The 16,715-nt window shown below is 39.7% G+C and overlaps 1 protein-coding gene across 4 annotated transcripts in view; it reads left to right on the top strand.

The window, feature by feature from the left end:
- The window catches only part of EPHA3 (EPH receptor A3), a 573,384-nt gene that overhangs the window by 480,250 nt on the left and 76,419 nt on the right, over nucleotides 1-16,715 (top strand). For all 4 annotated transcript variants that reach the window (XM_073617000.1, XM_073617002.1, XM_073616999.1 and 1 more), the window contains exon 10: nucleotides 16,205-16,330. In XM_073617000.1, coding sequence (XP_073473101.1) covers nucleotides 16,205-16,330 — 126 coding nt within the window. The remainder of the gene's footprint in view (nucleotides 1-16,204; nucleotides 16,331-16,715) is intronic.

The raw sequence follows: 16,715 nt of genomic DNA, 5'->3' as shown, positions 1-16,715 counted from the left end.
GGCATTTAGATTTGGAAAAGGATTTTTTTTGTAATGCCAGGAATAAGCTAGAGGGGGTAGGGTAAGAGTCATCGCAAGGGGGGATAGGGAGGTCTGGAGGTCAGCTTTAGATCCTTTACAGATGGAAGGCTGCTGGTAGGAATCTGTGGTTCTTGCTGACAGAGAAACTACTTCCATGCCCACTCTGTGTGCAAAAAAGAAGTGTTCAGCAGCAACATGGCCAGATTTGTATCCTGTACAAATCAATGACCAGAGCTTTTAAGAAAAAGTCCTTCTTTTGTAAGAGCACACTACTGCAGTGCAGTGGTGTGAACTGAACTCATAAGACTCAAGGCAAATTGACTTGTCTATGTCTTTGGACTATGTTGGGCAAGGCTACCCTGCACAGTTCAATGCATATAGTGTTAACAGGCCCTTAGATGTAAGAGAAAACTGAGCATCAGGCTAGAAAGTACTGTATATTGTAGGGAAAGGTTACAGAATTCGGAATAAGGAACAATTTATTTTTTTGGTTAAATATAAGTATCCTAGTGGAAACCCAAGGCCAAACTAGGGTGTCCTCTGGTGGTAACCCAGTGCCAGTGGGGCTACTTTGCCCATTACAGTAACCTTTTTTGGCTATCTGCTGGTATGGAAGAGCCCTGTACAAACAGGAACATAAATTACACTTTTAATATGATTCAACTGTAAAAGAACATAGCAAATGCCTCTCTTACCTCTTACCAATTCCTACATTATTACTCTTTCCTATAGTGTGCCCTTTACCTCAAAGGAGGGCTCACAGAGTTCAGCAGGGGTCAGACATTCAACCCTCCCAGAAGTGTTGCTTTCTAAAGAGTCTTATGCAATCCAGTTCCCTTCATTTAAGCAGAAGGGATGAGCTTCAACCCAGACCCAGCCTGTTCACAGTTGGGTGAAAAACTGACTATATTTGGCCAGTTCAAGCCATCGGACCCTCCGGCTGGTTGGTCAATTATGTCATCCAGGATCTCTGGTCTGTTTACGAACAAAACCAGTGGGGATCTGTCATTTAGCAGCCTTTAAATGACGGATTAGCAGCCTAAAAAAAAACTGTATATCCTTTACAACTTCACGTGTATTTAAGCGGCATCCCCAAAACTCATAATGTAAAGGATTTGTGTATTTTTAAGGCTGCCCTTTAAGCTACAATAAAGGACTCTTTCCCTGCTAAAATCTATGTTTTTATTTTTTTATTTGTTTTAATTTACATTAGAAAATGTCCTCCATGCCAGTGCCTACCTACCCATGTAGCCATGCCAGAAAAAAATAACAGGATTCTGCTCCTATAGACTTCAGTGGGATTCAGGTTTGTGATTTTTTTTTCCTGAGTTCATTAAACCTCCTGTGAACCAAACTTTGCCCAGTTCACTTATTCCTATGGAGCAGAATTCAGTGACATGGGCAGTGTGAGTGGTGTTTATCATGTTCCTTTTACTCACAATTGGAGTTTGGAGACAAAGATGTTTTAGTACCAGTTTTTATGAAAATATTTTCAATGTTAATTTTCCAAACCATGGAAAAATTTCAGAATGCATCTTCCCACAGAAACTTTTTAATTTTTTTTAGTTGAAGTTATACAGCATTATCTCTAAAGTCAAGGACGCAAAGTTTAACCTTTGATGGATGCTGGCAGATCTCCGCTGTAGTATAATATAGATTTGCAGCTAATTAATATTGTCACCAGTATCAAGGTTTCTCAAACAGTCATTCCCCAGACAAAAAAGAAAAGTTATTCAGGATCTTCTCACAGGCGAGCCTGCAGCATTAATTATCCTGGCACAGCCAGACTTGGTAATGATAGAACCACCTGGACACAAGTGAGATGATCTTAAAATGCAGAATTGGAAAGAACCTAGAGGACCAGAGGTGGGAATTCTCCTCATAAAACACCATGAATGTGACAGGTGGATTAGACTTTATTAGGTCTACTTATTACCTACAATATGATATATTTACATTCTAAGGTCAGTTCAAAGTTTAAAAATCTCAGATCTCATTCCTAAGTTATTATAACAGTGTAACACAATGCAAACACAGGATTTTGTTATTTATAATGTTTACTATTAGTAGTAGTAGGAATTATTTAAATGATGCTATCATCTTCTTTTGCGTTGTGCAGTGTGTAAGGGCTCATTCACATCTATACGAATGTTCCCGACATGCATTAGGTTAAGGCTAACCTTGCATAGACCCTTAATAAGCGTCTATGCACAAAAATGTTTTACCTATGCTCCTTTTGGCCAACGCAGCATGCCGTTAAGGGCACATGTTTCTCTTCATGTTGTATATGTGTGCAGGGGTTCCATTCGGAATGCAAAACACACACAGTGCATAAATGCTCATTGTGGTAAAATGTGTTTAACCACTTGACCTCCATGATCAGGCCATTTTTTTCAATTTTCAATTCAGCACTGTGCTTATTTAATTGACAATTGCTCTGTCATGCAACACTGTCTGTAAATTACATTTATACCATTTTTTCACAGAAATAGAGCTTTCTTTTGGTATTATTTGATCACTACTGGATTCTTATTTTTTTTGCTATATAAACAAAAAAAGAGACCTAAAGTTTAAAAAAAAAGTATATATTTTCTACTTTCTGTATAAACATATTCAATAAAATCAAATGTCTTCATACATTTAGTATTGCTGTGTTTGGTAAAAAACAAATTCCAATAAGTATATATTAATTGGTTTGTGTGAAATTTATAGCGGCTAAAATACTTTGGCATATATTTGAAAAATAATCAATCCTAATGTACTCATGGCCTATCTCATTTCTTGAGGCCCTTTAAATGTCAAGGCAGTACAAATACCCCACAAATGACCCCTTTTTGGAAAGTAGACAATTTGCATTATTTAGTAAATGGCATGGTGAGTGTTTTTAAAATATTTTTTTTCCACAATTTATTTTTAACATACTGTCACCAGTACAGCATCATCATATGACTGGTGTAGGGGTGATCAGGAATGCTGACTGGTAAGCTTATGTTAAAAACAAATGATTACATATTTTTTTGTAATTGCTTTTTTTTATATATTTTTTATATACTTTCATCAGAGTAGTTCAGTGTCACCATAGTGACACTGTACTACTCTGGGGGAAATGTGATCAAGGATTTTATTTTTTTATTTTTTGATGCTCACTGTAACAGCAATGTTTCAAACTGTCATGAATGGGTGTCATTCATAATAGCTGTGATTAATATTGTGATTTGTGATTTGCTCACAGCTATCACATGGTACATGGTGCTGTGATTGGCCCAGGTACCATGTGATAGCTGTGGGCCAATTTAAGCATCACAATACTAATCACAGCTGAAGTGTGCATGTACATTATCCTGGCCTGTAGCTCCATAGCGGACAATACACAAAGCAAATTTCAGCTGGTCCCTGATAAATCAGCTGAAATTGAAGCCATTAGTTGCCTTGTCAACACCATCCTACCTAACATACTTTGATCTGAAGATCAAAGGAGCCAGGAGGAAAATTGTTGGCTGAACAGTGGCTGCATCCAATCGGATTCACTGGCTTTCAGAATACAGTAGCCAGCAGTGAGAAATTCATACATCTATGAGGCTGAAGGGCTAAAACTATAAGTGTAAGGCCAGACTTAGAATAGGCACTTGGGTGTTGAATCAGCCTAAATGATAAAAATAACAGTAAGCAAAACAGATTAACAAAGAAATATGAATAATTTTTAATGAAAAATATCTTGACTGGATTCACATTGGTGTGTTGCGGTTACATTTATTGTGTGCATTTGTGTGTTGTGGTGTCATTCACTCTGAATAAATCCCCAAAGCACCTTACTGGCGTATATGCAATATGCATCATTTTTTTTAAATTTAAATGATGCACACCATAATGTTATATAGTGTATATATGGGCTCCTTTAGTTGCACAGTAAAACATATACGGTACATCAGTAAAGTCCAGATCACAACGAACTGTAGCATTAAGTAAAACGCACTTGGTACTGCAACGCATGGTGACGCAAGTAGATTGGTTTGCTGCAGTACCATTCATTTTGAACTTCACCTCAACATACCTCCATGATGCACCAGTACTGCAACACACAGTCATGCATCACAATGCAAAGTGCATTTTTTTTTGTCCACTGAGTTAAAGCAGTTCTTCATTCTGAAAAAAAAAAATGTCAGCATCTACAAATACTGTAGCTGCTGACTTTTAATGAAGGGATCTGTCAAAAGATTCCTCACCTGGACCGGTTCCTCACTGGTCTTCGGGTCCCTGGTACCGGCATCTTTAGTGCGGGAAGCTGGTTGGGACTTCACAGCTGGCTTCCCATTGCGCATTCGCAAGCCGCACTGCGCTTTATAAATGGTCGTTCATGTGACATGTCCCAAGAGGCTGCAGGCAGGGAGGGGGCAAACTTTCACTTGGATCGCTTAGTCAAAACCAGGTACCGCTCCCCATAACAAAATATAATGTGCCAAAGGTGGAAGAGGAGGGGGGAGGAGGCAGAAAAGTGGAACTTCTATTTATGGGTGAAGATCCACTCTTAATTTGCAGCCCAATACTTTTGAAGGAGTTGCCTAAAGCAGCAAGCCTCTCATTGGAGCTGACTATAAAAAATATATACGTTATATGGTGTCCATCATCACTGCAGCACATGTCAGCAGCCAAATGGATCCTCTTTGCAGATTTTGTCTATAGAGATGCATTTCATTACTGATCCAAGCTGTGTTTACCAGACTCTTAGCATGATCTTTCTTTAACATATACAGTAAAAGAAAGATGTGCCCATATTTGCTCATGATGCAGGACTGTTGAGATCCACTGTGATCCTCTATTTGTCTCAGCAGATTGGCAGATGTGTCTAGGGTTTACTACCTTGCCTCCATAGAGATAGGCGTAATCTACCATAGGTTTTTCAGAAATTTCCCAGCATGCTGAAATAAATCTGTATGGGATAAAAAATACCTCCCCGTCTCTTTGCTTATGATCCCTGCGTGGCCCAGTAGCTCCAAGTAGTTCCTAAAAGCTAGATATTAAACAACACAATATTATGCAATTATGAATTAAACAAAAATTAATACATAGATTTTAAAATGTTACTAGCATAAGTAGCTGAATTTGATTTGTTAGCAAAACTTAAATTGGCCAAAACACGTAAGTGTAGATATTTGTTTTAGAGCCCGCTATGGTAGAATAAATATTGATTGACTTGGATGGAGCGCTAGCCTTTTGAAACTCAAATAGCCTTGAATGGGGCCATACTCCTAGTGTCTACAGTCTCGGATTACGGCCTTAAACAAGTCTCCGAGGGCTTATTGCACAGGTGTAAAGAAATAATTGCAGAAAACCAACGTGGCACGTGGCTATAAATGGTGACACCCAAGGCTGTATTTTATTTGGGACATTGTCAGAACCAAGGATTGGCTGCACAGAAAATAATGCCAAATAATTTAAGTGGCTATTATGACTGCTTAAGTCTCTTGAATAGCATTTTTGAGAGATAATAATATTAGATTAATATTATATAATATTAGAGAATATGCTACTTTGCTGTATTATACTGTAAGAGAGACACATTTTCATTTGTTTGCTCCTGTCAAGGGTTCTCATTGCTGGATCTAATTTACTAATATTATTGTTGTCACAAGTTTAGACGTGCAGTTCTGCATTTATTTATTTTTAGTGAATTATGTCAGGCAGATCAGCACAAAGTCAATAAATGCAGTAAAGACAAGCCATCCTTTAAACCAAGCGGGCAGTTTCCCATAGTTTGTTTTGCACAGAGGAGCACATAGAGCTGCAGGCACTGCAGCAATACTTAAAATCCCATAATTTCCTTTGAAAGAACTGTGGAAGTGTCTCACCTCCTCAGCTGCCCCCGTCTGAATAGCACCTCCTGCTTTTTGTTAGCCTGGGGGTGAATCATGCTACTAGAACGAAGAGGAAAATGATTGTATTTGCACAGAATGAGCTGTAGAACAGAGGGGCTTAACACATGTGCATGTGTTTATTATCTGTTATTCATGACAGACCCCATTTACGACATGTGTTGCCTCTAATTATTGGTGCAAAGAGATTACGGCCATTGTATCTCCACTTCACCCAGCCTCTGGAGACATGGTAGGGCTAGCAGTATCGGAGTAAAGTGCATCATCTGTAAGCTTATTTTCTGCTGCGTGAACTCCAAAATGAAGGCCAGTGTCAGGAGGACAATATCTGACCAGCTGTTTTTTTATTTTTGTGACTCTTTGCATGGCACATTTAGCACAATCAAATTCTGTTGTAATTAGACACACACTTACCATGTCTTTATCTCTGCTTGTGAGCACACAATTACAAAATGGTCAAGGGATAGGGATAGTCATTAAAACATCATTGTTGTATTTCTAGAACATTGGGTTTAGTATACAAAACATAAAATAGATGATATGGCATTTTAAAAAGTATGTACAATTTTTCTGACCAAGTTTCCAGCTATTGGTGTGCGATATTCCCTTCACATTCTCATTGCATCAATGTAATCTTTAAGGTGCCCTCTAAGACTGAAAAGTAAACCTTCAGATCCTTACATGGATTACAGACTTTCTAATGAACAATGTTTTATTTTAAATGCCAATACATTCAACGACATATGTTCTTAAATCCAGTCTGTGCAGTATGACTCCTTGCTGACTTAGCAGAAGGCAGTCTAAATCAGTTTAGAAAAAAATTAAAAAGTCAGCAGCTACAAATACTGTAGCTGCTGACTTTTAAAAAAAAGGACACTTACCTTCCAGGGATCCAGCTCCGTGATCACCTGAATCGCTTCTTTGCTGTTCTTCGGCTACCTGACCGGTATGTTTACTGTGGGCAGCTGGCTGCAGGGCTGCTGTTAGCAATCACTGGGCCCCATACAGCCTACCTGACAGGGCCCCCCCACCTCCGAATATATCAATTATATTTTTGCTGAAATGCCATGGCTGCGATGCTATGCTTCGCAGCCATGGCAGAAATGATACCCTTATCGATAAATACCCATTCAATTTAATAGCACTGCTCTTCTGCAAGTGCCCTGCAACCATCTGCAAAGCATGCAATTGTGGTGTAGTAGTGTGTGGTTAAAGCAGGCGGTTTAATTTTTTTAGAATTTTTTTTTTTTTTTTTGGGAGGGGGGCTTTGGTGAACTATCAGAAGTCTAAACAGAGAAAGGGACTCAATTCCTTTCTCTGCAGCCTAAGTTGCACTGGATCCACAAGTGTCATCAAGCTCAGTAGGTGCCAAGCCTCGTACAGGAGTGCTGGCTGTACTGCCTTATCAGCGGCCCTGGCTGGCTGTGATTCCTTGCGGAACTGCACTTGCACGAGCACAAGGCTGCGCCTTGTGAATGGTCCCACAATGGTCCTTCTGGGACAGGTTGCAGAAGCGGGGGGGGGGGGTAAGGAGATCTTCTGGTGGATGGTGGATCGCTGCTTCTTTCCACCTAGAAATGGGAGTGGGTACCTGTCAAAATGAGGTACCCACTGCCCCTCCCCACAAATAGTGCCAAAAATAGAAGAGGAGGGGGAGAAGGGCTTTAACCCACCAAGAAATATATATACACGTAGTCAGGTTTAGTGTTTCTCCACCCTTCAGGAGAAGCCATGTATTTTTATCAATGAATACATGGCTTTCTCTGATTGGCCAAGATGAAGATCATAACCATGGCCAATCAGAAGAAGCTTTGTATTCACAGGTAAAGATACAAAGCTTCTCCTGAATGGGAAAAAAGTATGAAACCAAACGTTCTTTATATTCAGCAGCAGCCAGGAAGTCGCCCATACTGCTGCTGAAACACAACTCCAATTACTTTATGTAGCTAAGGCTACCACAGTCAATTACAACACATCTATTGGCCACATATTTTTGTAGTACAATTCGTTCTCTTTGGCCAGCTTATCCCAACAAATTATTTAAATGAAAATTAAGTATAGAATTCTACTTTAACCTGTTGCCGCCCAAGTAACACATATATGCGGCAGCAAAAGAGTGGGCATGTGATACATATGCATCACTAGTTGGTCAATGTTTCTATGCTGAGAGCACACTCACTGCTTTCTCCCAGCACAGAGTCTGATCGGTCGAAGACAGCTCTCAGTCCACTAACAATCAGTAGCCAATGGGATTGGTTCCTGATCATGTTGCCACTGTGACAGCCAATCACAATGGTCACATAATTGCTGACCCTTCCTTCCCTTGGGTTTATGAACCCACTTTAGCCGTTAACACCAACCCATGCTCGTTAAGCTCTGTACAACGCTTTGTTGTGTATTGTGTAGGGGTGGTGTGATGTTTTGTTACAACATATCACACTGTGTACTTTCTACATTTATTTAATGAATTAAACACTTCATCATCACACACCACAGTGCACTTCAACATGCTTCAGACTTGCTGCATGTTTACACACCACTTGTGTATGGTGTAATAAGGGCACATAGAGAACAATCGTTTTCAATGTGCTCTTGCGTTGAGCCTGTGCCACAGCTCAATGCACCTGGTGTGAACAAGCTCTTAGCACCTGAAACTAGCCGATGAATCAGATGCAAAATGTGCATATTGAACATCCAATTATTAGATACCAATTCACAAGAGCATCCATTTGTGCAGACGTTTTGCTCACATTAAACTTTTAGTATCCGTTTTGATTTTAAAATAAACCTGTAAAATAAGAGAATCAAACTCATGTCACCCTTTAGTGAATTGGGTGAAATGCATTTAAAAAGTTTGGCTTGTGGTTGGTTTTCTCACCAAAGTTGTTCAGCAGGGAGGTCTGTTGAATTACACTGTATGACCTACAAATAGCCAATGGCAAGAGAACCTACCTTGACTACATAACACATAAAGTAAAATGTGAAAGTCACATCAAAACAACTTTTGCAGTAATAACTTGAAATAAATGCTCCTTGACGCGCATAACAGTTTTCGTTTCAAGGCATGACACACTGTTTTTATTTTGCTATAAATCGGGTCATTTGAGAGCTTACAGAATGTTACCACCAAACTGTGAATAGGTTGACTGTAATAATATCCAAAAGCTATCACCATTTCAAGATTTGTACCGACTATAGCTTTCTCTGTTGTCAGCTTCTCATAGACCGAGAACACTTATAAACAAGCACCTCAATGACACCTTTGTTGTTTTAAAATCTTGTCCCAGAGGACCAGAACATGAACTGGTTTAGTGGAGGAAGCCTATTCCAGCTGTCGGCTTCTCTTGGGCTGAATGGTACAAATGTGACTGTGTCACATAACCCCTTTATGTATAGAGTAACCCAAACCTCTGAAACCAACCCAAATTTTAAAGTTTTGTTATATGTTAGTTTACTAAACAGTAATTCTGCTTTAAAAATGCAAATATTATATAATCCAAAAATAAGACAGCTGTAAATTAAACAACAAAAATTGTTAATTAACACCCACCCGATATACAGTTACCAGGAAGATGATAATTTACAATTGGCCTAAGGCTAACTATACTTAAAAAAGTCTAAAAGTGGCAATAACTTCTGCTTTTTATGGTAGTTTTATCAAGGTGTTGGTGTTACCTGGGGTAATGATGGGGTATTTTCTTGACACTTATCGAACTAAAGAAGTGGCTTGGCCAATATTATAGAACAAGTCCAGTTAAATGTGACTATCTACTTCCATATGCAGTAAGCCATGACCTTCATAAATAGGAACCTTCATAGTTTAAAATAGACAGTCAATATACTGCCAACATCCAGCAGAAAATTGATGTTACCTGCCTGGTCTGTGTGGGGCTGTTGCATTATTCACATTAGTCTAGTATATAAAGTAGAAGTATGTGAAATTCTAGAATTTGATATAATACGTAGTCCCCCAAAATAAAAAAGACTGCCCTCTCGGAATCCACAAAACCTCCTGCAAAGTTATGTAAATACCTGTTGATCCTGTCATCCTAACAGATGAGATATTTCTTCGGCCATACAATTTTCTTGTACCATTTTCCTTTAAATTTACCTTAAACTATGTAGTGCAAGGGCCTGCCTAATTGGATACAATCAAAAGTTGTTTAGTTTTTTTTGGTAAATCTAAAAGAAAATTGAACATGTATTGCCAGCCTAAGTTGTGCATAAATGGATAAAATCTTAGCTGGTTCAGCAGGGACTGGCTGAGGTTCGATCCATCTTTTTGGGAGTCTGGTTGTAGCCAAGTCAATCCATCAACCAAGCCTGTCGGATTTTTTACATGTGATCCCTGCTGGCAGCTATAGTCGCTAGCAGTAATCATTATGTTCTGCCAGCCATGAAGGTTCCCCATGCAACCCCCCCTCCCCCGCGGGCAGAACACAATAGCACTGCGGGAGGAATTCCCCCATCAACACTGATTGTGTTGATGGGGGGAATCGAGTGGTGAAAGTAGAAAAAATGAAATCATCTATGGCTTGCCATCTATACTATGTAATTGTGCCCGCTGTCCAGCAAACTGGAACATTTTAGGATCAGGCTCTCAGCAGGATACAGTTTGCTGTCTGTTTTAGGCTGTATTCACATCTGAACAGAGAGATTTTCAGACATTTTTATTTAAGCATTTTTGAGCAAGCATGTGTAAGCATTTTAGAAGCGTATTACATGTGTATTCATTTTTGTTTCAGCCAGTGGAAAGCATTAGGGGGAGGAGATCAGTTATTACAGACTCAAAAAGATGTGAAATGCGCCAGAAACAAAAATATAAAATTCTCAAATGCTCGATTCAAGCACTTTGAGGCATTCCCATTGAAGTCTATAATGCCAAATCTGCCTCAAAAGTAACTCATGTAGCTTTTGGACCTTTAGGTGTTGAACTACATGCATCAGAGTGCTCATATATGAACAGTCGCCATTTAAATACATGGAACTTTGGATGCTTTGGAGTTCTAAGCTTCAAATGGAGCCTTACAGAATACAGTTATTCTGAAAAGTGTTAGACATTAAAACGGAACTCGGGGAATTATGTTTTTCAAATTTAGTTTGAGATAGCTTAGCTCGATGTAAGTATCCATATCTGGTATCCAGAGGGCCGCTGAGGATGCTGAAAATTGCTGTAGTAGCCACCCTATATACAATGAAAACTATGATTATCCAGTGCTGCTCCAGTGGCTTACCCTCTGTATACTGAACACAGGGGGTTGCTCATCTGGTCCCTGACGTCATTGAGACAATGCCATACAATTGTTCTAATGAACATAGGGCGTTCTCTGATTAGGCGAAGTGGACATTATGGAGTCATCCATCCCCTCCTCCCCATCTCATCCAATCAGAGAATGCCTTACATTCATTGAAAAAAAAAGGTGGTCGATTCAACTTACTATCATGTATCAAAATCTGAGATATTTTCATTTTGAAACTTTTAAAAGGTTTATAGGTTCACTTGGTTGGATGACAGTGATTGGCTTGTTGGCCCTTATGTAAAAAAACAAGTAACAGGTAATCTGTGTTCGTTGAACCAATTAACCTAGCAGAAGGTCTTTTATACATGTATAAAATCTTTGGGGCTAAAGGCTGTCACAGGACATGTGAAGATTGCGCAACATGTCTATACAGGCTTCACCAGACGCATCCTTTATGCTTCTTGGTTTTCCCTCCATAGTTGTAAGGGCAAACAGCATTTATGTTTTTGTAGACAGAAAATATAGAAAGCTTTTTTTAATTAAATGGAACCACAAAAGTTGCCCAAAGGTGAGCAAGGAACATTCTCCACAACTGCCAAAACATGTTCCTTTGCTCTAGTATAAATGGATAAGATCGAATTGAAGATATGCTTCAAAAGCAATAATAAAAATAAGGATGCCGTTTCGTACATTTCTAGATATTAGAGCCTCCGCAGGAACTATGCTAGGATTTCAGTTATGTGACCTTTCGGGCCATTTTTTGTGCTTCTCCTAGGCCTACCAAAACTTTTTTGTATATATATATATATATATATATATATATTTTTTTTGTAAACAGCAAAATAATACAAATAATCTTATTCTGCATATGTGTGTAACATGTGTAAAATATTACATTTTATGATATCTTTTTTCTCTGGAGACCTAGAAAGGTGAAACATGTATAAGATGGAAAAAGACGCCCTAGACTGCCCCCCCCTAAGAGCTGTTTCACAATGCTGTGCTGCGATTTGGCATTAGTGCAGTGTACCAACAGCTTTCGTGCAGTTAACCCATAGTTTCCCAGTAGACTTTCTATTAGATTGTGCGTTTTTGGTTCAATTTCTGAAACTGCACAAAAAATCCTGCATGCTGCATGCTTGCCACGCTTTCAGAAAATGCACCAAAAACACATGATCTAATAGAATGTTTATGGGTAACCACGGGTGCCACACCCACACTGTGGCCAAACTGGAGCGCAGTGAAAAATGGCAGGTTGCCTTCATTAAGGGTTATGTTTTCACAAGCTAGTTAACCTGCCCAGGCTGGGAAAGAGTTTGGACATCTTTCTCAGGCTTTCTGTGCCCTGCCTTTTTTTCTTGTGCATATTTAAAGAGGGGGGAGGCCAGATCCGGGGACCGCTGTAAATGGGATACTGAGAAGGGGCTGCTGCGCTATGTAGTCCAACTAAGCAGCACAACATCGGTAGTCTCTGTCAAGCTTTTGGAGGACACCAATTATGGACTTACACCTTTTAAGGTATGCCTGGGCAGTCTCAGCTTGTCAGTTAGGGATGGAACTGTATTTTATTTCTTTGCATATTGCCTGGTCTGAAGTTATTCAACTAGGTGCATGGTAGTATATGGCATATTAGAAAGTACAGCGCCTGTAAAGCACACACATGGGGTAGGAAGCAAGGTCACTATAAATGTCTAAAATTGGAGTTGGAGAGCAGTTGCCACACATCACCAGGAACAGCCGGTCGTAAAGCGGGGTACCTGGCAAAGATGACAGATCCTCCGGTAGCGAGGAGGTCTGTGATCTGGCTCTTTCTCTAGCAGTTGGTTCCCTCAAAGTAATTGGGATGGAATCCACGATAAGGAGACCTCATGTACCTGGCCGTATGGAACGGAAAAGTGAAGGAGTGAGAGCATGCATGAGGTCCATGCTAGATCCTCGGTGGGACCCCATTCTGCCACTAGGAGTGAGGTTGCTGAGGTATGCTGGACCGATGGAGAGGGCACAGGCTCAAGGTGTTTAGTAACAGGGACAGCTTGTATATTCAACTACTACACACAGTGTACAGCTTATCTTTAATCCAGGGTACCACTATAATGTTTGTTTTCCATATGACAGTGGCCCTGCCTGCTCCCGGGTATTGAGGAGCATGGAGGAAGGTACCACCATGTGCAGTGCGAGTCCCACCCACAAACTCTAAACCTTTTTATCCTGTATGAATCAAATTGACTAAATTAGGAACATAGCAAAATAAGTAATTAGTGCTACTTGATATTAGTATCCATTGAAAAAATAGTTCAATTTATTACATATGTATCATATTATTAGTTGCAAGTGTTCTTTACAACTTCCAAATGGTTTTATAACGCTGTGTGTTCTATGTGAGCATAAGAAACAGAATCATAATTTGACAACACAATTGAAGGACAAATGTTTATATGGCTATTTTTCTCTGTCTGGGGAACAAATGCTGCAGGCTGGAGGCTCTGAATGATCATTACCAGGCAGTTTATGGATTCGCCAGGGGCAATGCTTGCATTGGCCTTGATTGTGTTTGTTAATTGTATTGTTTTTACAGGCAGCGAGTTCTAGCACCTTTCATACAATAGAACAATTCATCAGCATCCAACGGTGTTCCTACATAACACCCCAACCCTTAACAAACTGCTCTGTTTATATGGAGCGCCTAGCAAACAGAATGACCACGTCTCCATAGGAGAAAGCGCCCACTTCCTTCTCACTCGCTGGCCTGTCTGCCTGATTTTCCTAACGCTGAAAATCATTTGTCGTTTAACACTTTACAAATCCTGCACAGCAATCACCGACCCCTTCTGGTGAATTAAAGCTTATTTCCTTGAAACGGCAGGGACCATTTATTATAAGAAAATTAATTAAACTTGTTGAGCATTAGGAGACCCACCAGCTCCATTATTTATTATATTTTACGGGCTGCCTGGTTACAATTTTTTTTTTGCTTCCTCTTCAAAAATAGAAATGAAAAAAACAATGGCAGATAATATCACAATTAGGAAATGTAAGCAGGAAGGCATTGTTTGATGAAAATACATCACTTGGAGACAAGGTCATTAATAAATCTGCTGCTGATGGCTTGAGTATGACATGTATCAGTTCATCAAAACATAATGACATTGATTTAGTTTAGTTCTTATAGAGAATAATGGAAGATGAGAGATATTTCATATACACGGTGTACCAGCTTCCGGATGTCATTACTTGTTATTGACATCTGTGCTTTTTACATTAAACATTCTTTTGTCTTTAAAAAAAACTCTTATATGCATTAGTATTCAACCAGATTCATACTTTATAGTCCAATTACAGGGAGATTATTTGTAGATAGCATAGAATAGCAAATTGTGTTATGTAGGGCATAGAACTTTTATATTTTCGTTTTGGATAGAATAAAAAAACCTCCGTCTTTTTTTTTTTTTTTTTACTGCTACCCACGGCTCAGCATATTTTCAATCCAAAGCAGGCACAGCATGAGTAGAAAAGCATGTCCTTTGTAAGCAACTTCAGGGTGGGACCCTTGTTCTTTATGTGGAAGCAGTAGTCTCTCTGCAGATGCCTGACAATACCCCTGCTGAGCCAGCCTCAGCAGAATGTGCATTCAGACCTCTGCAGAGAGATGACAATGCTGACGGGGGACAGAATTTTCTAATAAGGCTGGGCTGTTTTTTAAGAAAACAAACTGTACGACTTTGTACACCCTTTACTGTACTTTGATGCACCTGGAATGTATTTAGGTAATTTAAACTGAAAGTTTAACTTAGCTTAAGACTCTTTTCACACTTGTGCGACTTAAGATCTGACGTGTGAGACCCCAAGTCGCAGGACATGTGAAATGCCATGTATCTCTATAAGAGAGTGTGAAAGTCTTATCAAAGTCACTTTAAAGTTGTATCAAAGTCAGACTCCAAAGTTGCACTAAAAATCGCTCAACTTTGGAATGGGCTAGTGTGAAAGGAGCCTTAACCAGATAGCAAAAACCCAAAACAGAGAGACAAATAGCAATACATAGCTGGCAGGGGTTCTAGCTTTCCCCTAACCTACAGGAAAAAATGTTTCTGTATGTGTTGGAAATGTTCCCCCCCTTCCTGTCACCAAAGCAGTAACCATAGGTGTGCACAGCCTATTGCATTAGGGTGTGCACCCCAAAGCTCAAACACACATTACCGATAACTCACAATGTTCATTCAGATAAGAAAGAGGCCAGTAAATTACATATTTACCGGCCCCTTCCCCCACTCATCCTCAAACATCTCCACAGTAACAGCTGTCGGGAAAGGAGAGGAGGAAAGCAGAGGAGGGAAGCTGGAAGCGCTGTGGGAGGAAAAGGGGAGGGCAGTAGGGGGAATCTGTGCTGCACAGGGTGATTAGGGTGTGCCTGGGCACACCTGGCACACCCTGTGCGCACACCTATGGCAGTAACCATTTTCACCACTGCCTATAAATGGCTCACATTTTGGCACATTTCTGTTGAATAGGCAGATTTTCAAACCATGGATGGTCCTGCAAGCTCCACTCAGCTCAATAAAAGTTGATTTAAAAACTGACTGAGCCAAGTAGAAAACTATCAGTCAAAAGAGTGGCTGCATCCTATCAGATTAAGTCCCTGTTTAGATAGTCAGGCAGCCGCTGATTCTTACATCCATGCTGTTAGCCCACACGGTTGAATCAATTGATTTTCAGGGACTGAATGAGGGAGGATCAGGCTGTGTATGGCTACCTTAAGGGCAAATGTCTCCAATAGAGCTACAAAAACATTACAGGGGTTCTAATCCTTCCCTTTTCTATTTAAAACAAAAAAATATATTTAGTTGGACATTTACTTTAATAGCTAGAAAGAAGATTGGATTGGATGGGAGGTTGCCATACAATATTTTCAATTTCACATTTGGTCTGAGAAGTGTTCACCACTGTCATAGTAAAATGAAAATGTTGACATTAGATAGGGAACTATCGGGCATCAATTTTTTTTTTTCACACTGGCTCTTCACTATAATTTATTTATTTTGGTAAAGATTCACTTTGTGTCTTTGATTTCTTCAACAGTAAAGTTTCCCGGACTCAGAACCTACGTAGACCCCCACACCTATGAAGATCCTAGTCAAGCTGTACATGAGTTTGCAAAAGAGCTGGACTCTGCATGTATATCCATAGACAAAGTTATCGGAGCAGGTATGTAGACCAATACAGATGTGTCAATATACAATCCTGAAAATTTCATTTCAGTCAGTAAATGTAATAGATGTGTTTATAATTGCCAATGGGCAACTCCATCTACACCTGATCCATGAGTATTGGCTGCTGGTGGCAAGTAATTACAAACTGCCTTTATATATTACAAGGGAACCTCAGTGATAAGAACTGCTCACCTCTGCCCTGCAGATGCTTTGGTACAATGCCAAGTAATGATGTCACACTACCCTGGTTTCCTATCCATAATTTAAATCAAATAAGGTGTCCAGATGCTAGAAATGGGCACCTCCAATGAAAGGTCAGAGAAATCTCTCCACTGCAGACAAAAACTAACAGGTGATTCACCTACGTAATGTTCAGAGGT

Source organism: Aquarana catesbeiana, linkage group LG02, assembly GCF_042186555.1.
Source record: "Aquarana catesbeiana isolate 2022-GZ linkage group LG02, ASM4218655v1, whole genome shotgun sequence".
Classification (NCBI taxonomy): Eukaryota; Metazoa; Chordata; class Amphibia; order Anura; family Ranidae; genus Aquarana; species Aquarana catesbeiana.
The sequence above is the reverse complement of the archived record's forward strand: the minus strand, read 5'-3'. Positions and strand labels throughout refer to the sequence as shown.